The sequence below is a fragment of the Typopeltis vanoorti genome, chromosome 4, assembly GCF_054136105.1.
Source record: "Typopeltis vanoorti isolate ZY-2024b chromosome 4, IOZ_Tvanoo_1.0, whole genome shotgun sequence".
Classification (NCBI taxonomy): Eukaryota; Metazoa; Arthropoda; class Arachnida; order Uropygi; family Thelyphonidae; genus Typopeltis; species Typopeltis vanoorti.
In genome coordinates, this window is record NC_143552.1 from 80,320,343 (window position 1) to 80,345,632 (window position 25,290).

The following is a 25,290-nucleotide window of genomic DNA, read 5'->3' on the forward strand; positions in this document are numbered from 1 at the left end:
TGTCCTTGACTAAGATGTTTAATCAAAGTCTCAGTTCTGGCAAAGTTCCAAAAGAGTGGAAGAAGGGCAAAATAATTCCTTTGCAAAAAGAAGGATCTAAGTGGTAGCAAATTATAGACCAATTAGTATCTCAGGAGTGATAGTAAAAATTGGTCAAAAAGAGATTTCCAGAATGAGTGGATAAGACTGATACTCTGATGGGGGCAGCATGGCTTTGTGAAGGATCGGTCATGCCTTAGTAAATCTAATAACATTTTATAATAGAGTAGCAACTGAGTTGGATAAAAAGAATGGCTACTCGATGATACTGTTGGATTTTGTGAAAGCATTTGACAAGATGTCATATGGAACTCTGTTATACACTCTGCAACAAATGGGGATGGATATGAAACTGGTGATATGGATAAAAGGTAGCTGATAGACAGATACTAAAAAGTAGTATATGGAGGGGCACAATCTAGGAGAAGGTAGGTGACTACTGCTGTGCCATAGGGTTCTGAGCTTGGACCACTGCCGTTTCAATTGTACATAAATGACACAGGAAATAATTTGAAGGGAGATATTCAGTTGTTTGCAGATGATGCAAAGTTGGGTAGAGTAATAGTTAATCAAGGTGATGCAGAAAGCTTGAAGGATGATTTAAATAGCCAAACAGTATGGGCAAAACATAATGGATGCCAATTTAATGTGGAAAAGCATAAAGTTATGCATTTTGGGATACAAAGATTACAAGCTGTGTACCACATTGAGGGAAATGTACTCCAGGAAATTGATGAAACCAGGTATCTGAGGATAGTGGCAGTAGATAGAGAGCTGAAATTTAGAGGGCATATTGCTAAGTAGCCAGGGGTAGCTCACAGGATTACTTGGTCATTGAAGAAGGGGATAGAACAAGAGGTCATCCCTGGAAGTTGGGTAAGTGTGTGAACTAGATTTTTCACTTGGAGAGTGGTGAATGAATGGAATGGATAGCCTCAGTCAGTTGTGAATACTTTGTATGTTAATTACAAGGAGAGTTATGATAGATATTGTGTGAAGTTGAGGATTCACACAGTCTTTGGACTATGGAGGTCCTCAAAGCTGTATAACTGAGAGGAGACCTCCACATCGCCTTTAAAGGAATGCAGAGAACCAACCAGGGCTTCTGACCTAATGTCCAATCCTCACCTTCTCGTGGTGCACCCTGTTGGGTATCTACCTGGATACTGAACGAACGAGGATAGGCTGGAAATTTGGAATTTAGCCAACCAAATTGTAATTCTTATTGGCTTAAACAAAATTATAAAATGATGGTACAACATGACAAAATTATATGCCGGCTGGGGCGTCACCCGGTTAAACAAGGCCCCCGTTGTTTTCACCAGGGAGCCAGGGTGAACAGCGAAAAGTCAGCTACTGGAACAAATCTGAAAAAACACCCCAACTCAACATCACCAGAGATAAAGATCGGTACTATCAACATAAGAAGCCTGAATGGCAAAGAAATGAAGCTAGCTGAGGAATTAGATAAGTACAAGATCGACATAATAGGGGTGACAAACAAAAATGACCAAAACTGGTGAGATCTTTCTGAGCAATAAATACAGAATGTTATATTCAGGCAATGACAATCAAGGAAAAGAAGGAGTAGCCATTGCATTCAACACTAAATACGTGGCTAATCTTCTTGAATGGCAGGCAGTCTCAAGTACAGTGATGTGGGCAAATATCAGAATGGGGTACTGGACAATGACACTTATTTGTGCCTATGGTCCCACAGAAGGTTCTAATAAGGTAGAAATGGAGGAATTTTTTGATGCTTTAGAAAAAGCAACTGACACAATGAAAAAGGAAAAGTTGGTCCTTGTTGGGGATCTAAATAGCAGAGTAGGAAATAATTGTCAGACATACAAAAATATATTGGGAAAATTTGGAGAAAAGAGCAAAGCTAATAATAATGGCAAACATTTGTTGGATTTCTGCTCAGGACATGGACTGGTTATTACTAACACCATGTTCCAACATAAAAATGTGCACAAATTCACATGGAGAGAAGAGGCAAGAAATAAGAAAAGTCTCATTGACTATGTTATTGTTGATCGTGATGTTTTCTCCCTGGTGCAGGACACCAGAGTGCACAGAGGATTTGAAATTGGATGTGATCACTATTTAATCTTGAGCAGGATAAAATTGAATTTCATATTGAAAAGAATAACAAGTAAGAAAGTTTTAAAGCGAATAAAAGTTGAGCAGCTCTCAGATGTGAACTGTAGTCTAAAATACACAAAGATTATTGAAGAAAAAATTAAAGAGTTTGAGAACAGGAACCAAAAGCTAAACACATGACTTTTGTTTAGCTAGTTATGGGAGGACTTTGGCAAGAACATAGAAAATAAATATCAAGAAGGTGGCAAAATATTTTGGAGATTATTGAAGAAGCTCAGAAATGGAGGAAAGAGTACCGTAAAAGGAGTTAGAGATGATAAAGGTGACATGAAAATGGGAGAAAAAGATATCCTTGAAGTATGGAGTTAATTACTTCAAAAAATTGTTAAACGAAACAAGCAGTGGTAAAAAACACTCAACAGGCATACTGTCAGGAATACATATCCATACTTGAAGTAGAAAAAGCCATCAAAGGCTTAAAATGGGGAAAGGCAGCAGGAGTAGATGATATTCAACCAGAAATGCTGAAGTATGGTGGTATAAAAGTCTTGCAGTGGCTGCACTGCATAGTTCAGAAGGCCAGGACAGAGGGACGAATTCCCGATGATTGGAGTAGAGCTCCCATAGTACTCATATATAAAAAGGGAAATAAAACTGAATGTGAGAATTACAGAGGTATTTCACTATTGAGTGTTCCTGGTAAGATATATGCAAGTATACTTGAGAAACAGTTGACTAGAATTGTAGAAGAAAAGCCTGGTGAAGAACAAGCTGGATTCAGGCCAAATAGAGGCTGTCAGGATCAGATCTTCACTTTACGACAAATAGTGGAGAAATCATGGGAATATAACAAAGATCTCTATTTGAGTTTTATAGATCTGGAAAAGGCATATGATAAGGTGCCAAGAGAGAAGCTATTCAATACGCTACAGTTATATGGTGTCAATGGAGCATTATATCAAGCAATACTTAATCTTTATTTGAGTTGTAAGTCAGCAGTTAGAATTGAAGGAAGTACAGGAAGATGGTTTAATGTCAAATCTGGTGTGAGACAAGGATGTACATTATCCCCTCTGTTATTCATTATCAATATGGATCACATTATGAAGGAAAGTAGTGGTATTAAACATGATATCAAAATTGGAGATGTTAATGTCAGCTCTTTGCTTTATGCTTACGATGTTATACTTATCAATAAATCCACTACGAGTCAGCAAGATTCCTTGACTAAATTGAATAACCTGTTGTAATAGATATGGTATGAAGGTCAGCAATAAAAAGACAAAGACAATGAAAATAGGCAGAATCGTTAAAAATGTCAACTGCATTGTGAACGGAGAACGTGTGGAACAAGTAAAACATTTCACCTACTTAGGCACGATTTTTAGTGAGGATGGTAAATTAAATATGGAAATAGACAACAGAATCAATAAAGCTGGTATAGTAGGAAGTCAATTGAATAAATTCATATGGAATAAGAGAGAAATTAGTCGGAACACTAAATTAGCTGTATAAAAGACAGTGTTCAAACCAGTTTTAACTTATGGATCTGAGAGCTGGGTCAGAAGTAAAACACTTGACCAAAGACTAGAGACCGCAGATATAAGAGTCCTGAGAAAGATTGGAGGCGTGAACAGATGACATCAATGGCAATATCATATTAAAAACAAGGATATTAGGAAAAACCTTGACATTGTCAGCATCCAAGAATGCGTTAGCAGAGCTAATCTCAAGTGGTATGTGGTCATTTAAACAGAATGGGCGAGGAAAGATTGGCAAAACAAGTGTTCTCTGCCAGGTTGGCAGGAAAACGACCCAGAGGAAGACCAAGATATAGGTGGTTTGATAGGATACAAAGTGCCTTAGAGGATAGAAATATAAGATCTGATAATGTTGGAGTCTTGACAAGTAACAGACTGATTTGGAGGAAAATTGTAGATAGGAAGTTAGTAATGTAAATTTTTCATGTATCCTGTACACCCCTTGAGGGTACATGGTAGGAATTTAATGATGAATATTTAGGTGATATCCTAAATTGGTTTTAATAAACTAGGGAACAAGGAGAAAAACTGCAATAATTCAGTGAGGATAAATATCTAAAAGGCAGGTGTTTATTGATGCATAACTTTTTACATTACGGAAAAAGTTGTGCTGAGTCTGGTTATCATATACAAATGAATAGTGCTGTCAACAGTATATGCAAATAAAACAGGAATAAAAGCAGGCGTTTTGTCATGGTTTTCCATTTCATGCCTGGGGTGAGAAGAATGCAAGTTGTGATAGCAAAATAGCAAGCCATCATTTAACTCAGGTGTGGCCAACTTCATTCTATACGAGGACCAATATATGATGAGTGGTAGCGTCACGGGCCACATACTTTTAGAGAAACTGAAATAAAAATGAACTCTGTATTTTTTCAAGGCAATAGTTATATGTATTGAATTACTATATTTGTTAAATCATTTTACTACTGGGAGAACAATATAAAATACTTGATTGTTTTAAATATAAGTTGTTAAATTAAATTTAATTACATATTTCTGTTTTTTTTTATATGTAACAGAACTTAATGAGAATACTGTGGGCGTTCATGTGTGGCAACAAGTTCATCAAAGTTGATTTTCAATGATGATGACGATATTCGTAACAAATCCTGAAGGTGGTCATCAGTCAATCAGCTTCTTTGTGACGATTTAACTGCCCTCATAGTTGAGAAAGTGCATTCACATATGTATGTGCTTCCAAACACAGATGCAATTCTCAAGCTGAAATCACTCAATGCAGGATATTTTTCTCTTGGTACCAGTTTCCAAAAGTCAATGCCTATCTCTACCCTTGACTGGAAAAAGGGGTCACTTTGAAGGTCACACAATTCCAATTGAATAGTGTCATGCTGCTCTGAAATGTCACATTTCATTGGGTTGTTAAATAATGTCAGTTGTGGCCACATATCACTGAAGTCAGAAAATCGCTTACTGATTTCTCCAAAAGTTGGTCTAACATTGGCACAGAAAACTTGAAGTCAAGGGCATGGCTCTCCTCCATCAACTCCCTGTAGGAAGGGAAATGTACCAAGTTTCCTCTGACTAGGTGAATTTAAAAACCTTCAGTTGACTTATGAACCCATCTAGGTGTCCAACTAAATCTGAGATTGTTTGGTTACATCCCTGTAACTTCACGTTGAGTTCATTTATGTGGTGTGTGTGTGATGTCTGTTAGAAAGGTGAGTAAGCAGTTAAAATGAGGAACACAAAACAAAGAACTGATTAGTTCTTTGTCTTCCTCTAAAAACTCTTTTTATTTCCTTTCTCAAGGCAAAAAAACATTTCAAACAGTTCCCTCTGATTAGCCAACGTACTTCTGTGTACAACACTAAATCGTCATATTCTGCCTCCATTTCTATTAGAAAAGAAAGAAACTTGCGGTGTGTCAAAGCCCAATTTCCACCCTTAATTAGATTCACACACTTCATTACAGTTTTCATAACATCCTCTATATCCAGAATTTTTCCACACAGTGCCTCCTGATGTATAATGTAGTGCAATACAGGGCAATTGATTCCAGCCTTCTTTAGTAAGCCAACTTAGCCTGTTTGAGTACCATGCATTGATTTGGTGCCATCTGTCACAATAGCTGTGAGATTGTTGATGTCACCGGTACCATTTACAACCTTCATAACTGCATCATAAATGTCTTGACCTTTGACTGTGTTATGCAATGACTCTAATGCTAGCAGCTCTTCATTAATAGCAAAGTCTTTGGAAACAGTTCGAATGAAAATTGGAAGTTGAGCTGTACCTGTTATGTCAGTTGATTCATCCAGAGCAGTGAGAAGCTAGCTGAATCTGTAATAACACTTTTTAATTTATTCAATAAGTGAGAAACTATTTCCTCGAATCTTTTTGTTACAGTTTATTTTGATAGTGGGACGCTTTCAAACTCACTGGCAATTTTATCTTCCCCAAATGCACATGCCATTTTCACAGAACAGTATTTTACAAATTACCATCAGATAATAATTTTTTTGCTTTTGCTATCTCTGCACTTACAAACGATGCCAAGAGCGAGTTTTTTTGTATTGATGTTGTTTTGGTAAAAATAGATTTCTGAGCACTAACGTTTCTCTTCAAATTACGTTCAATTTTAATATGTACTTGTCCAACATATTCTTGGTATTAAGCGGCATGGTGCTGTATGTAGTGCCGTTTGAGGTTATATTCCTTGTGCACAGACAATACTTGCAAACACACAAAGCACTATGGTTTGTTGTAGTTATTTTTATAAACAGAAATTCATTTTCCCATTTCTCCTGAAATGACCTGTTTTCTTCACAGATCTTATGTTTCTTACTCATAGTACACAAAGGCTGAAGAAACTGACCAGGGGACACAAACTGCAACAATAACACTGTTAACTGTGAAACTGAGTCTCTGAAACTGATCACAGTAAAAAGAGCAGAGCAAGTGACTTTCAATGATGCGTTACTCTGGAGCACATAGAAATCTACCACTCCCACTACTACAACTCACACAGAGAAGCAGCAGATTTTATAAATTGAGTAATATTTTTAAAGCAATTTTGATTCAGTGTTGAGAATATAAATTGTTTCAGTCATCAGAAATAATGAATATAACCAGTATATCAATCGGAAAACCTGCAGTGGAAACTAATATCTAAATTGATAATACATATAATTTAATATAGTTTTTATCCTGCCGCAGGCCTGCTGTTGGCCACCTATGATTTAACTGATGAATTCAGGTGGCGAGCCATTGTAAGACTAATCAAAGTCAGGTGGTAACATGCAGATGATTGCATATGAATCATTCTAAAGTCCATATACTATGGAATAAATTCTAATTGTCACAAACAGCATCCCAGAAATACAGTGATGGAAGACAACCAGCTACAACCACAGTGAGTGACTGATATCTCTAATTATCTGCTCGGCAAAACAGGAGTGCTATACCAAATCAGCTGATCTAACCACACATCACCTACAAGAACATTAGTATCTGCTTCTATTGTGAACAGAAGGCACAGTGGAAGCAAATACACCATAGGAGAGCACATTTGAAATGGGTGAGGTCGCACATCAACTGTACCTAACACAATCCAGATCTATATGTGCTCAGCACATATACGTTGGTATTTTACAAACAAGTCATGATTTGCTCTGATCTGGAGAACACCAAAGACACATTATCATCCCTCATATCTGTGAAAGAGACACTTATGATGGAGGTAATGTGATAGTTTGGGAAGCATATTATTAGATAAATGCATCTACCTATATGTACTTCCCAGTGGAACCATGAAAACCATGCTGTAACTTATAGATATGAGGTTCTGGATCCTCATGTTTGTCTGCATGCAGGTGTGATATGGAAAACATTTATCCTACAAGACGATAATTTTCGTCCTCATCAAGCAAAGCTCACAGACCAATATCGTTGAGAAGAGACTACTGTATATATGGATTGGCCAGCCAGGTCTCCTGACTTTAATTCTAATGAGTATGTCTGAGATGATCTATAGCTGCTATTACTAACTGAGCTCCTAGACACCTTTATAAACAGTATGAAATGTTGCACATGCTGTTTTGTTGTGAAGGGTATAACCACATTCCTTATTGAGGTGCTTTGACTTATTTTTGACTACTGTCTTCATATAACCATTTGTTTCTGAATTAAACTATTTATTTACAATTTTTGTGGGTGTTTCTTTCACATCTCAAATCATACTTCTTTTCCTGAATTGCATAAAAATTCATCATACAGTTTTTGAGTTATTGTGATTTTTTTTCTATAAATTAAAGATGCCAAGAAATTATATTCTTGGTTTCATCCTTTATCCAAGTGTAAGCAAACTTTGCATGTGAAGTAACTTCATGATTGGGCTACTAGTATAGTAGCCCAGTTAAGTAGGGGTTAAATTGATGAATAACACCATTACGCTTAAGCTGCAAAAAAAGAAACAACTGTGGAGAGAATTTAAGGAGAATGGTGACCTGCAGGCACACAAACAGTATAAAGCACAGGCCAGAAGGGTAACGAGTGTGGTAAGAAAAGCAAAAGCAGATTATGAAAGGAAATTAGCTATGCAAGCTAAAGAGAATCCCAAACAGTTTTTTTCGATATGCTGCAAGTAAAAGAAAAAATGTATATGGCAGAAGGATTTTAAGGAATGCCGATGGTAGAGGAGGTAACTGAATTAGTTGATATAGTGGAATTACTGAATGAGCACTTTGCAAGAGTATATCATCCAGGTGGTGATATTGCAGGAATGAAGGAACCAATAGCTTATATGGGAATTGAGGTGAATGAAAGGGAGGTGAATAGTATATTACAAAACCTTAATGTGAATACATCTGTGGGATTGGATGGTATACCAGCACGGGTCTTACGCGAAGCGGCAAAAGAATTGTCAGTGCCCTTGACCATTTTGTTTAATTTGAGTCTCGGGTCTGGGTTAGTCCTGAGGGGGTGGAAAGAGGAAAAAATAGTACCGCTGCATAAAGGAGATTCCAAGACTGTGACCGATCAGCATATCAGGAGTCATTGTCAAGGTTTTGGAGAAAGTAGTCAAGAGAAAAATACAGGAATGGATAGATGATAACGGGATACTATATGGGGATCAGCATGGTTTTGTGAAGGGTAGATCATGCCTCAGTAACTTGCTCACATTTTATAGCACAGTGACGGTTGAACTGGATAAGGATAATGGGTTTACAGTGATTCTGCTGGACCTTGCTAAGAGACTTTGACAGGATACCACATGGAATTCTAATCAGTAAACTGCAGCATATGGGAATGGATAGGAGAGCGGTTGAGTTGATGGAGAGATATCAGAGAGTAGTTTATTCAGGAGTAGAGTCCAAAAGATGGCCTGTGACTAGTGGTGTGCTGCATGGTTCTGTTCTTGGATCACTACTATTTAATTTGTTCATTAACGATATCGGAAAGGATCTGAGAAGAACTATTCATTTGTCTGCTGATGATACAAAGTTGGGTAGAGCAATAGTGAATCCACATGATGTCAAAATTTTGCAGGATGATTTGGATAGATTGGAAGATTGGGGTAAGGAGAATGGATGTCAGTTTAATGTGGCAAAGTGTAAGGTTATGCATTTTGGGGTGAAAAGATTAGCAGCAGTATACCACATTGGTGGAACTATACTTCAGGAGATTGATGAGGCCAGGGATTTGGGGGTGTTGGTGGATAGGGAGTTGAAATTTAGGGGGCACATTGCAAAAGTGGCTAAATCAGCTCATCAAATCACTTGGTTACTAAAGAATACCTTGACGAGCAGAGACAAGCAAGTTATTGTTCCTCTGTATCAAGCCTTGATAAGACCCCATCTTGACTACTGTGCTCAGATATGGGCACGAGGGTTTCTTCTTGATGGGGAGGAGGTAGATAGGATCCAGAGGCAAGTGACCAAGATGATAGCAGGTCTATGGAATGAATTTTATGAGAACAGGTTGAAGATTTGTGGGTTGCAGAAATTGGTTAATAGGTGGAAAAGGGGTGATATGATTGAGGCATTCAAATTACTGAAGGGTTTCTATAAGATTAATTCAGCAGATATTTTTCAGAATAGGTCTGGTGGTGGGAGGACTAGGGGCCATCCATGGAAACTGGACAAAGGTGTTAGAACTAAAGTTTTTACTTGGAGAGTGGTGAATGAGTGGAATAAGTTGCCAGAGTCTGTTGTGGGTGACATGATGTTCAGGCCCTCCCTCGATGAGTCTAAGGACTCCTTGGAGTTGCCCATAATAATAATAATAATAATAATATAAGTTGTGACACCTTTTGAATACTTATATATGGGAAATATGACTTCTGCATTACTTCAAGAGATACCTTGGTATCTCTTCTGGGTCTGTCTGTCTCCCACTAACGAGACCTCAATAAAGGTCAAAACCAGTCTGGGTAGTGGCCCTTCCTATAATGCATAGCATTATATATGTCCATAAGGATATATGTGCCTTTCATAAAACTAATTTTTCTTGGCATCTTTAATTTATTGTATAACAAAGTGAAAAAACTATCAACATCTGTCTCTAATCCAGAGTATTTTAGTAATAAGGAGTGACACCTTTTGACTACTTGTATATGGGAAATATATGAATTCTGCATTGTTTCAACCTTGGTATTGCTTCTGGCTCTCACTGATGAGACTTCAATAAAGGTCGAAACCAGTCTGGATAGTGGCCCTTCCTATAACGCATATCATTATACATGTCCGTAAAGATATGCCTTGATTATGGGATACTAAGGCAAGTGATGTGAAGTTATTAGCCTCTATATACAAATAGCCCAGTTGTGAAGTTACTTTGCTTGTTTACACTTGGATGAAACCAAGAATATAACTTCCTGACATCTTTAATTTTTAGTATAACCAAGTGAAAAACTTTCAACATGATTTTTTTTCTCTTAGGAACAAAGAGAATGAAAATAAAATCAATGTATTTTCACTTTTTCACTCTTTAACTCCAGCTTCTAGCAATCCTTTCATATTCTTTCACTTACTGTATTTATCATCAGTGAAATCATTTTGTTGCTACCAGAAATATCATCTTTTGGTTTGCTTTTCAATTACATTCATTAAATGTTTGATTTTAGTATCTCGAAAAGCTCAAGCAGTAATACTGTCATCAACTGCATGTTTTATAATTGAATCTCCATTCCATAAAATATCCTTTTTATAATTGATTCTACCTACCTGATTATCATTACACAATATTTTATCTGATTCAGTGCTTTTTTTTTTTTTTTCCTCTTTCGTGTCCTTCCAATGCCCATCTAATCACTTTTTGACTTTTCCCAATTCCCTCATTATCAATCTAATACTTTGTTTTAGTCTAGATATTTCCAAAGTTAATTCATTCTCAATATCCTGGTTAATTTCTAAAATGGCATGATTCTGTTTGCTGGGACAAGCATCCTTGCTCACAATTTCACTTGCACTAGCTTTCTTGCTGCTCAATTGTTCTTGTAAGGTTTTGGTGCCATTTTAAGGTACTACTTTATTATAGTATTCCAACAAAATCAGGAAATAAACCAAATACTCTACATACAAGAAAATTAGCAGGAATATACTATAAAAACTAATTATTCTGAGGAAAAATAAATAAAATATATAAAATCATCAATTTCATTAGAGCATTAAATAAACCAACCGATCACTATATAGCCTTGAATGATTTCTGTAACAAGTGGCATATATGTTGTAGCAACTGTTACTGGATGATTCTTATTGCTCTGAACCTCTAATAATAAGAATGATGTAATATGCCATAAACACTAAAATGCCCTATTTACTGTTCCCCCCCTCAGCAATTAAACAAAATAAATGACTTCCTAGTACTCTCAAAGCAGTCAAACTCTCCACTACTCTAGAACCAATCAAACTCATATTAGTACATTGTTTCATAAAAAACATGCAGCAAGCTTACAGTTTTCTGCAATCTGTGTGTGTGATGATGTTTTCAACGAAATAGCCAGCACTTGTCATGTTGCTGGCTTGCAACGTATATAGCAAGTGTTTTGTTCCTTTGATTTCTTTTAAACTCATAGTCTGCGTAATTCATTTATTCATTATTGGTTTTATTCACTTTTTTTCAAAAATGAATGTCAAATTAATAACCGTTCCTTAATTAAATAAAACTCATTTAATTAAATCTCTTTTAGCCTAGTTGTGATAAAGGGGTTGCTCTGTTGCCAAAAATAACTTTGCTGTTTAATTTAATACCATTAACACTAATGTATTTTTAATCTAAAGAAAAGTTTCAAAATGAATGATATATAAGTACTATATAATTATTATACAAGTTAAGAATATGGTTTCAAGATGTATTTGTTTATGGATATATCTTCCTTCCAGAGACTCACCAGATGGAACTTTTTTTGGTGCATTACTGTTTTCTGTTTCATCACCCCTAGCACTTTTGATTGCTTGAATAAATTCTTGATGTTTCTCTCTCCAGTTGGACTTTGGCTTGGGTTTCTCATTCTAGGAAAAAATAATAATAATAACAATTATTATTATTATTATTATAAAATAACTAGATTAAAACAAATATTGCAAGTCTGGTTGGTTTGAAAGTCTTTAGAAGGAAAATAACAACAGTCTCCCATTCCTAGATACTCTGATTATACGCCATCCTGAAGGATCCCTGGCATTCTCCGTTAAAGAAAACCTACGCATACAGGTAGATCACTCTCCTCGTCCCCCCAACAATATGGGATTATAAAAATCCTATACAACAGGGCAAAATTAATCTGTTCAGATAACAGAGCTGAACTACTGAATTTGACCATATCCTTAACACTTTCTTAGCCAATGGCTAAGAAACTCCCCAAAAAATCCAAAAAATAAAAAACCATGTAACAGCAACCCACCCCCTCCTTCAAAGCAGAGATTACTCAAATTATCCATCACCATTCTATATATACAGGGCACATCTGAAAATTTAACAAAAATCCTAAAGAAATATGACTTACAACCAGTTAAAAACCACATAGGAAATTGGCATCTCTTATTTGCTCCAAAGACCAGCCACATTCCCCAGACCTACCAGGAGTATATCAGGTCCCTTGAAGTTGTAAACTGTCCTACTACAGCCAAAAAGGCAGGATATCCGAACACAAGGACTACATCCACTTCCACCAATAAAGCCACTCAAGACTTGCTGACCATGCTTTGGAAACCCACCAGGATACATTGGAAGAAGGCCACTCTATTACATCGCAACGTATGAAAGACTATTCATCAAATCTGCCTCAGCCTTAAAAACTTTCCAAACCTCAACATATTTGGATGCATGAAATTGTCTCAAATCTGGGAAGCATACATTTTAAGAATGTCAGTCCATTGGCCAGCCAATTTAACCCAACAGGGGACACTGTTTAGGACTATAGGCCCTATTTCTGTTGCTTTTATTCAGCCTCATTTGTTCGGTGTTAGTGTCTGCTTGCACATATTGTTTTTTGTGATACCTGAAAATAATGTAACATTGCCAAAATATAGGAAGGTATTAATTAAAGTTTTTTATAATTAATATCCTAGTATACGTTGTCATTAAATTAAAGGCTAAGAATAACTTTAATGTATACTAATGGGAGGGAAATGACTGAAGCATCTGAAATACCAGCGTTATTGAGTGACCACTCTGCAAGACTATCATCCAGGTGAACATAATGTAGTGATAGATATGACAGGAACTGATATGGGAATAGAGGTTGATGAATTAGAAGAACTCAGGATATTGAAGAATCTCAATGCAAATATCACATGCAATTAGATGGGCATTTCACCAGCCTGCATATTATAAATGTACAAAGGAATTGGAATTGTAGAGAGTAGGTCATGCCTTAGTAATTTACTCACTTTTTATAACAGAGTGACAGTTGAATTGATTGGATAAAGGGAATGGTCACATGATGATACTGCTGGAACGTGCAAAGGTTTGACAGAATACCACATGGAACTCTGTTATGCAAATTGGAACAAATGGGGATGGACATGAAAGTGGTGATATGGATATGAGGGTGACTGATCGACAGATACCAAAGAGTAGTATATGAAGAGAAGAATCCAGGAGAAGATGTGGTCAGCAATGTGCTGAAGGGCTCTGTGCTGGGATCAATGCTATATAATTAGTGCACTAATGATACAGGAAATGATTTGAAGAGACATGAGTTGTTAACTAATGATACAAAATTGTATAATGATTAGTTAATCAAGGGGGAGAGAGTTTGTAGAATGATTTAAAAAGCTGATCTGTGGGCAAAAGATAATGGATACCAGTTTAATGTGTACCACATTAAACTGGACTTCATGAGGATCTTATTTCAGAGGATCTTGAGGCCTCGAAGGATTACTTGCTTACTGAAGAATACACTAACAAGCAGAGATAAGTTATCATTCCACTTTGAGGCTCTGATATGGCCACATCTGGGTTACTGCACACAGGTCTAGTCACTTGCATTTCTTGGAGATGAGAAAATGGCAGAAAGAATCCAGAAGCCAGTAGTGCTCTCTACAAAGGATAGACTGAGAAGTTCTGGGATGCAGAAGCTAGTTGATAGGTAGAAAAGAGATGGGATATGATAGAATCATTTAATTGCTAAAAGGGTTTAGAATTGATACAAAAGAAATTTTTCAGTACTATACTAGAGGAGTCATCCTTGGAAATTAAGTAAAAGTGTTGTAAGCAAGGGCCTCAAGACAAATTTTTCACTTGGACTGAGAAATACTAGTTGTATTTGGGGACCAGTGTCTGTCTTGAGGAATGAAATACTTGAGTTTCCAGGAGGAGGTGGGAGGGGAGGACCCACTACCTATAAATGAACTGACTAACTCACCTTCACTTGAAAAGCCCTAATAAATGTTCATCAAGTGATAGTTCAAACCCAGATCTTTCCAACTAAAAGATATCATTACTGACTGAGTTATGGAAGTCCTGCTGATATAAACATTCAGTTTTTGCTGTCTATACAATTTATATAATCAAATGTTCTGTAATTTCATGAGGAGAGCATAAAAATATTTTTTCAGAAATGGCAAAAAAAAAAAAAACAGGTAATGGTAAAGTCTCATTATTAACAAACCACAGAACAACTAACTATAAAATTCAAATGCATTATTCTCAGTGTCTTGAAATGAATGATGCTAGGGGGGGGGGGGGAATCAGACACAAATGATTTTTGCTATGGCAAACTCACATGAATGGTTTATTATACTGGATACTTTGCTGTGATGAATTTCATTTCAGATAGCATTGTGCTTATGGTCTTTGGTAAGGACTAATTGGGTAGTTTGTTACAGGGAACAAGATTGTTATAGTAGTATATGCTATAGTGATATTCAACTATCACTACAAAAGTTAAAACGTAACCCTTTATAAAGACCAGAAAAAGATGTAGTAAGGAAAGGGATACAAAAAAGTAGGCTGATATAGATTGGAGAAAGTCACATAGTTTTTGAAGGCATATTTTCTGCACAGACAGATTTAATTTCCCTACCAGCCAGAATGTATATACATACACCCAGAAACACATGAATGCAATGTATAACAACCATTGAAAGAACATGCATAAGAAGTGCATCAGGCATCACTCCATTATAAAGCATGATAATCCCTCACACTGAGGAGAACACTTAAACAGATTATTTCACATTCATAGCTATGTCTTAGTGACCTACAGAAATAAACACAGTTCCTTTCTTAGTAACTGGAATCTTAGTTATATCAGACAGACTGAATACCTACAAATTATTTTTTCCCTACTTCTTTTATCATATGATTATAGTTTTTACAAATTGAAATAAATGGTTATGAAGTAAACTGTTATGTATATATTTTCTGCTAGTTCAAATATTATGCAGCAATTTTGAAGTAGAAATACTTTTACTAAAGTTTACATTCAAGATATATATAGGTGCATGCGACAAAATTGAAATTTCGTTTCCAAATTTTTCAGAATAGAATTAAAATTGTATTTTGCTGTTGATGGCTAAATCCCCTTCCACACACACACACACACTCAGAAGTAACCTTCATATCTAACTTTCATGAAAGACTTTTTCAGGAGTTTTTAAATATGAACAATAACAGGAATCTATTTGTAAAAATTACAATAATTTTAGCTTATTGGTATTCTCTAAACAACTGAACACTAGGACCCAGATAGAAAAGAAGACAGGAGTTGGAATAATCAAATTGCAAAGAAATAATATTATTATTAATATGTGTGTGTGAGAGAGGTGACAGTTCTTGAAGCCGCAGGATATCTGCACCTTCTACTGGAAAGGTGCAGGTCCTATTGTTTGCTAGCCTGGCTGGCCAAGTGGTTAGAGTATCCGCTCACCAGCCAAAGGGCTGCAGGTCCGAATCCCGCCGTGGGCATGGATGTTTGTGATTGTCTGTGGAAATAGTAGTGATGGTAGTCGGCGGTAGATGGCTTTGGTGTTTTTGAGGTCAGTTGGTGGATTGAGTGGTGGAGACAAAGTTGTAGAGCAGGTGCCCTCCCTTGATGAGTATTCGGATTCCCTGGAGGCATCAAATAATAATATCTTCCAGCATTTTCATGGAGTCTGGAGACTCATCCTGGGAGACCCAAATTAACATTATACAAACAAATCTCATCATGCTTCTGCTTGGATCCATTCATTATCAAGGAACTTGCAACCAATTCTGGTGATCCATTCCACTCCCACCACTGTCCGTGCAAAAAATCTGGTCTGCACCCCCCCCCCCCTTACTAACCAAACTCTTATACAACTTCCACGGATAGCCCCTAGTTCTCTGACTATCTGTCACATATTGAAAAATGTCACTTGCTTCAATTTTATAAAACCCCTTTAATAACTTAAAGTTTCTATCATGTCACCTCTTTTCCAACCTATCAACTAAACGTTATAACCACAAACCTTGTGGGTTACAAAGAGAGTATGTCACAGACCTGTCACCATCTTGGTCACTCATCTCTGAATCCTCTCTATCACCTGCTGGTCACCAAAAAACCCAGGTGACCAAATCTGTGTGCAATAATCAAGATGTGGCCAAATCATAACCTTATAAAGAGGGATAAAAACTTCCCTCTTTATCTTTACTTGTTACTATCTTTACTTTGATGTTTTTTCAACTTCAACTCTTTGTCCACCGTTATCCCCAAGTCTCTAGCCTCATCAATTTCCTGCAGTCCAATACCATCAATAAATTATTATTATTATATAACACCTCCAGAGAGTCCAAAGACTCAGAGGGAGGGATCTACTCTACAACTGTCTCCACCACTCAATCCACCAACTACAGTAAACCCTTGCAAAACGTGGGGGTTACGTCATTAATACATTGCGCGCACGGCAAAATCGCATTCCGCAAAGTTAACTTTCTATGGAAAAAATGTGTTAGGTATAGTTCAAATTAAGAAAGTATGTATGTATAATTTAAACTAAATTATTGTTGTAATTAAAAGGGAAAAATGAAACAAATGTTAATTGAAAGGATTTTTATTACTGCTTAATAAGTAGGTACATGATACAATTATTTTTTTAAAAAGCTAGTGATTTTTGCTTGGGACAATAACTGACGCAACTCTTTAAAAGTTTCGCGGTAAGGAGCGCAGAGTTTTTCAATGCCTTTCATAAAGTGTCCTCTTCTTTCTTCATTTGGGTCAATCTCCATTGCAAAATCAGCAACTCTTTAAAAGTTTCGCGGTAAGGAGCGCAGAGTTTTTCAATGCCTTTCATAAAGTGTCCTCTTCTTTCTTCATTTGGGTCAATCTCCATTGCAAAATCAGACAGTTCTGTGCCTTTTTTAACAATTCGTTTAACTTCTTGTAAGTTAAAGGCGCTTTATCTTCTTCTTCACTATCGCTGCTTTCACTGTCGACTGGTGTTACAAGATCATCCAATTCTTCATTCATCATTTCTTGATCGTCATTCTCGATTAATTTTTTGATTTCTTCTTCTTCTTCCATATCTGAAAATCCTTCGCCGCCAATTGCTTTTGCAATTTGTACGATTTCATTGGCTCCATTTTCAATCGATGGAAATCCTTTAAAATTGTTGACAACTTCTGGCCAGAGCTGATGCCAGCAAGCATTCAATGTTGATGAATTCACTTGTTCTCATGCGAGTTTAATCATTTATATGCAGTGGCTTATGTTGAATCGCTTCCAAAATGCCATTAGCGTGTTGTGCTTTCCTTCGTCTAGTGTTTTATTTGCAGAGGTGTAAACATGCCTGACATAATAGGCTTTGAATGTTTTTTATGATCCCTAGATCCATTGGTTGGATTAAGGAAGTGGTGTTAGGTGGGAGGAATAAAACCTCTACATTTGGATGCAATGTTGTGAGGGCTTCAGCAACGTGTCCTGGAGCATTATCGAGAATTAGAAGAACTTTAAAGCACAGGTTTTGCTGTTCTAAGTAATTCTTGACTTCTTTAATGAATGAATTTTCAAACCAGTTATTAAAGAGGGCTTTTGTAACCCAAGCTTTTCTATTCCACTTCCACACAATGGGCAATTGCTCAAAATTTTTTCCCTGTAATGCACGAGGCGTTTTAGATCGATAAATGAGCAGAGGCTTGCACTTGAAGTCGCCTGATGCATTTCCATAAAAAATGCAAAGTGAGTCTATCCTTAAAAGCTTTAAAACCTGGGGCAACCTTTTGTGTCTTTGTGATGTAGGTTCATTGTCCCATTCGCTTATAAAATAGGCCCGTCTCATCCGCATTGAAAACTTGTTGCGGAATGTAATCCCTCTCTTCAATGAATTTCAATACTTCAACAACCACTCCTGATATATTAATTGGTCTGTAGTTTGCTACCTCTGTCTTGGAGTCACCTTTATGCAATGCTATCTTATTTTATGAATAAATAAGTCTGATAAGTATGGATATAGATAACAGAATAATTATTTCATTTCTCGACTGGTAAAATGAGGTTACAGATTTCAGATATTGAAATGTAAAATACACACTGTGAAAATTATGAAATACAAAATGATAAAAAAAGTAGGTATTTATAATTCAGTTACTGTGAGTGGTAGTAGCGAGAGAGAGAGAGAGAGAGAGAGAGAGTGGCCGGGGGGGGGGGGTGAGGGGTTGTGATTGAAATATTTTAAAATAAACAAAATTGAAATCAATTCCATATAGGACATGACTCAGATAATTTCACAATATAATTTACAATGGCTAAGAAACTGAATTATTACTGAAACGCGCACTCTACAAAAAATAATAACAATCTGATTCGTTTTTCAACTGCAAGTTCATTTGCAATTCTACTCGACCATTCAAAATTACTCTCAAAATAATAATGTAATGCAATTTAACATATTTTCTTGTTCATAAAATAAAAGTAGAGGTTTATAAAATAATAAAAGTTTCTCCAAAGATTTGGAGAAACTCAGATTATTGCTTTCGATATTTCTAGGGCATCTGATCGTGTCTGGCACGAGGCCTCCTAAACAAACTACCATATTATGGCCTCCCTTTTACACTATGACTGAATTGCTAGCTTCCTCACTGGTTGTCCATTGTGTGTTATTGTGGATGGCTTCCTCTCATTAGATTTTTCAAGATGCTGGAATGTCTCAGGGTTCGGTGTTCTCTCACCCATGCTTTTCCTCCTTTACATCGATGATTTCCTTACTCTGACTTCAAATCCTATTCACAGCTTTGTCAATGATAGTACTCTTCATCATTTGATAAATCCTGCAGTACCCTAATGTTAGATGCCTCAAGATCTTCCATAACCAATAACTTGAAAATTGACCTCCTCAATATCCTGAAATGGAGTGAAGACAACTTAGTAAATTTCAATGCCAAAAAAACTGAAGCCTGCCTAATTGCCCACAAGAAAAATTCTAACACATCCCCTCTCACTTTTGATAATGTTCCAGTTTTCTTTCAAGATTAACTTTCTCTTCTTGGGTTGACTGTCATATCCAGTTTATCCTGGCACAAACATATTACTCACATAGCTTCCTTAGCTTCTAAAAAGCTTGGTGTTCTTTTTCGTTCTAAATATTACTTCTCTTCCTCTCAACTCCTAACATTCTATAAGTCTCAGATCCATCCAACTTTGGGGTTCTGTTCCCATATTTGGGGTGGAGAACCCAAGGCCCCTCTCTCTCTAAAAATTCTTAATCATATTCAGAAGAGGGCAATCTGCTTAACAGACAATCCTTCCATCACAGACTCCTTTCAGTCACTTTATTATAGATACTCTGTTTTAGTGCTGTGCCTTTTCTATAAGTACTTTCATGGGCACTGTGCTCTGAATTGGTTACCTTTCCTCCACTTTCTTCTAATCACAGATAAACTAGAGAAGCCATTGGTCGACACTGTTCCTTCATTCCATCCACCTCTAGTCTTTAATCTTTAAAGGCACCTGTGGCATAACTATAAATAATGGATTACACGCAATTAATCCCAGTATTTAACTTTAACGAAACTACAGATATTTCGTATTGAAAATAAAATACATCAACAGCATTGTAGAAACAATCAAATCAATGAAAACAGGAATACATGGTACATACAATAATCAGTTTACCAATTAAAAATGGTTGCCGCAAGCTAGAAATTAATATATTAATAAATGATATTAAAACTTTTTTTTGATGTTTACATGTAATGAGAATCTGAAAATGAGAGACAATCAGAATGATTGTCTCTCTCTTGCTCTCTCACAAAAGTTTGAGAGAGAGAGAGAATCATTCTGATTCAGGTTAGGCATCCCCCTTTTACATAGGCATAACCTGAATCTGAACAAATGTCTCTCTCCCCCCAAAAGCTTGAGAGATTCTTTTCATGTAAACATCAAAAATAGTTTTAATATCATTTATTAATATATTAATTTCTATCTCATGGTAACTGTTTTTAATTGGTAAACCGAGTTTTTTTCTACACATTGATGATGTGCTGTTATTTTCAGTACGAAATATCTGTATTTTCATTAAAGTTAATTACTGTGGATATTGTGTAATTTTTGTTTATACCTCTATTCTTTGGAAGAATCCCCCCCCATACTATTTTTCTCCACTGAGTACAACCTCCCACTTTTTAAGAAACATATCAACACGCTACATTTTCTCCTTAATCACAGATGGCACTGTAGTGTTATAGGTCTTGTGAACTTTCATGTGTGGGTCAAAATTTTAAATAAAAAAAAAAAAAAAAAAAAAAACAGGATTGAAATCAAAGGACAATGAAGGAAATTCCAAGTAATACAGTATACTTTAAGCCAAGTGACACTAAGGTTTCTCCATAACAATTAATCAACTAATGGCTCTACAACTGCCGTTAAGGGATTAACGGAAAAGAAGGGTAATCACATGATTAAAGGCAAAATACTTATATTTTGATCCATGAATAATGCTAGGGTGGTCTCTGAGTATTTCATCCACACCGGTTGTGTTGGGAGGTTAAAATGTGGAGAACATGTACATGCCCATTTTACTGGATTTAAACTAAAGGGGGGAGGGGTGCAGGACAGTATGTGCATTCGGTACATGAAAAGCACTGCACACTCTAATATAATAATTTAAAAGAACTTGAATTGAATTTTTTCTATATCAGCCCCAATGCAAGTTTAAAAATATGCAAGTCTGCAACTAATAATTATATTAAACAAATCTGCAAACTGAAAGACAAAATGGTGGATGTGTGTTCAAGTAAACACCAGTTGAAGTTGTTAGCAGGTATTTATTTATTTATACAGTTTTTATTTTATATATATTTTTATATTATTATATGATATGTTCATAATCATGAAGTCACTTAAAGAAAAATGTTAACATTGAATTATATATATTATGTAATATATATAACATTGGAAAGCAGTCAAATAATACCTTTTTTTTGTCTTTTGGCTTAGATGTACTTTCTATCTCTGTGCCCTGACTTCTTTGCTGAGATGAATCAAATGCCTTTCTTTTCTTACTTTTAGTTTTTTGGCATATTTTTATATGACGTTCCTATAAATTGTGGAGAAAAATTAATTCAGAAGATATACTTTATACATGATATAGCATAATCATGATATATCTTAACTCATAACCATTCAAATTTCATTTGGGAAACATTATTTTTTTATCCATAATAATAATATAATATAATACAATAATAATATAAAGAAAAAAAGAACTCTTTCACAACAGAGGAAGAGTTCTTTTTTTCTTTATATTATTAACACAAAACTTCCACGGAGTCAATAGTCTCATCGTAGGAGACATTGTTACACACAAAGCTCATCAAACTGTGCTTTAAATTCATTCAACTTATCTGTATTCACCACAATGTCAGGCAACTCATTCCACTCACCACCCACTCTCCATGCAAAGAACCTGCTCACACTCCTTATACAGCTTTCAGGTATGTTCCCTTGTTCTCCTCTACCCCTTCTCCCATTCCATGAAAAATTTCTTTCACATTAACCATAACTATAATTTCCTAACTTGAATATCTCAATCATATTCCCTCTCTTCCTCCTATTCACAAAGCTTTGTAAACTGCAGTCCCTCAATCTGTTCTCATATACCACATCCCAAAGATAGTTATGACCTTAGTCAATCATCTCTGGACTCTATAAATATATCCTCATCACCATGAAAACCTGGAGGCCAAATCTGTGCACAATAATCCATAAGAGGCTTGATCAAGGACTTATACAATGGAACCAGAACTATTTCTACAAGTAAAGCTCAACTACTATTAATAATAGTAATAATAATAATTATTATTATTAATATTATTATGTGACACCTCTGGGGAGTCCAAGGACTCATTGAGGGAAGGCACCTATTCTATAACTCTCTGTCTCCACCACTCAATCCACCAACTACAATGAACCTCAACTACACCAACGGCATCTACTGCCGACCACCACTAGTTTTTTTTTTTTTTTTTTTGTTTGCTTTTTTTTTTTTTTTTTTTTTTAACAGATAATCACAAACACGCCCATGGCAGGATTAAAACCCACAGCCTTTTGGCTGGAGAGCATATATGCTAACCACTCAGCCAACCAGGATGGCAAATTATTATCAATAATTTGATGTGATGTCTTCACAACTTGTGCAATGTGACCTCTGAACTTCAGATCCTTGTCCACCACCACTCCACGGTCTATTATCTCAACTTCCTCCAAAATTTCCTGCCAAGAGTATCTTTTGCATCCCATTGTTGTCTACCAAATTTCAGAACCTTACACTTGGCAACATTGAATTGATAGTTCCATACTGTTGTTCACTCATACAATCTATTCAAGTCTTCCTGTAAAGCCACAACATCTGCTTGATTCCTAATCACTCTCCCCAGTTTTGCATCATCTGCAAACAGCTGCATATCACCAGTTAAAGCCATCCCAATATCATTAATATACAAATTAAATAACAATGGTCCCAAAATAGACCCTGTGGCACATCACTGATGACTTTCCTCTTTCGAGATAGTACCTCCCCCCCATATATAACTTGCTGACACCTATCTGATAGCCAGTCACCTATCCAACTCACTAGTATAGCATCCAATTCCATCTGCTTCAGTTTAGTTAGCAGCTTGTGGTGTGGCAATCTATCAAAAGTCTTTGCAATATCTAAGCATACCACTGTATAGGCATCTCCCTTGTCCAATATGTGCTGACATGCTGCCAAGCACAAAGAATACTGTTATCGACCTACTTTTGTATCCTATCTCTCACTACTACCATAATTAAAATCCCCCATAGCAATCACTTCCCTTGTTGACTAACCCAAGTCAATATGTTTAAATGTTTAAACTTTATAAATATGTAATAACAATAAATTCTAAATGTTAATTTAATATTATACCATCAATGGTATGAAAAATATAAATTATCTAAAAAAAAATCAGAGTAAACAAAGTAACTAGATACTTCTAGCCTGTAAGAATGTGTGTGTCAATAACTCTTTCTATAGTTATGCTTATTTTATCCTACTGGAAAATAACATTACAACATAGTTGCTTGTAGTGCTTCTGCAGAATGATACCAAAAAGAAAAGTATCATTTAGGTATATTTTAATAGTTGAATACGTGCATGCATGCATGAACACAGAATCTGTAAAATATATTGTACCATATATAAGAAAAAAAGTAAATACTGTCATTATTATGAGAACATTATTATAATGTTTCCATACACATGATGAAATGCCACTAATTAAGACATGAATTAATACTATTACAAACTACTAAATAAATACTGTGACATCATACAAGTAAATTGTTATGATGTAAGTGACATATTACTGTGAAACATGTCAATTATATTGCTACATTACCACACAAAATCAGTTGATGACTGCAAGAGCTGTTTACTTACTTTTTCTATTATATGTGTCCATATATTCTACTATAAAATATTAATATATTATATTAGCAAAAAAAAAAAATTCTTTCTATCATCATGGTCCATGATGCAATGTTTGCAGAAGGAAGACCAGTATAACTTTCATTACAATGAGAGAGTAGAAAAAAAAATTTTCTACACTTCTTTTTAAGCCAGTTATAGAGATAGCTGATCTTTGAAAAAGCAGGCCAAAACGTTTTTCATTGAGTAGAAACTCGGATTTTTAATCCTGCAACTAAGAAAATCAACCACATAATACATTAGTAAATGCAAATAAAAACAAGTTTGGATTAAGAATATTGCTTCTTATCTAGGTTACTATGGGAATGAACTCAGCCTTGGTGATGATGAGAGGCAGCAATTTTTAGCCAATTTCACTGAGCAACAAACTGAAAATTTTTTATGGAAGCAGATGAATTGGATTAATTAATTAAATGGAATATTTGAATATGAACTTAGAATTATACTTGCTTCTACAGTTTTTTTGAGATCAAAACCTACAGTATACATATATTCTAAGTTGCTATTATTATTATATGGATATCTCCCTGGAGTCAAACTTATCATGAAAAACAGATACTAATCATTACTCACACAGTACCACCTATTATACCTCTCCTGAAGCGCATTCCTCATCAGGGCACTCAACTACATCTGGCAATCATTCTGTAAGAAAAAAAATCTAGTCTGAAAATTCATACTAACCACTCTCTTACACAACTTCCAGGAGTGATCATTGTTTTTTCTCTACTCATCATCTACTGAAAAATTTCTTTTGCGTCAATCTTATGGAATCCCTTTAGTAAGTTTCTATCATGTCCCCCCTCTCTTCTAGCTGTCAACTAAACTTTGCAACACACAGACCTTCAATCTATTCCAATAGGAATATTCCATAATCACCAGCTTGGTCACTTGTCTCTGAAACCTCTCCACCACATCGTGATTCCCAAGAAACCCAGGTGACCAAATCTGTACACAGCAGTCAAGATGCAGTCAAATCATAGTCTTATAAAGAAAATAACCTCCCTATCTTTATTTGCAAATGTGTTCAACAAAGTAATCCTTTTTGCCAACATTTACAATATGCTCTCATTGAGCATATTTAACATGAACTTTAACTCTGTCTACCATCACTCCCAAATCCATAGCCTCATCAATTTCCTTCAATCCAGTAAAGTCAATATTATACAAAGTATGTAATCTTTTCATCTTAAAGTGCATTACCTTACATTTGCAACATTAAACTGACAACA

The 25,290-nt window shown here is 35.7% G+C and overlaps 1 protein-coding gene across 1 annotated transcript in view; it reads right to left on the reverse strand.

Moving 5' to 3' along the window:
• Nucleotides 1-25,290, reverse strand: part of LOC150107442 (zinc finger C2HC domain-containing protein 1A-like) — a 137,466-nt gene that overhangs the window by 58,894 nt on the left and 53,282 nt on the right. The window contains exons 4-5 of the mRNA XM_090392098.1: nucleotides 21,524-21,646; nucleotides 12,043-12,163 (exon numbers count right to left, since the gene is read on the reverse strand). Of these exons, the coding sequence (XP_090248224.1) occupies nucleotides 12,043-12,163; nucleotides 21,524-21,646 (244 nt within the window). The remainder of the gene's footprint in view (nucleotides 1-12,042; nucleotides 12,164-21,523; nucleotides 21,647-25,290) is intronic.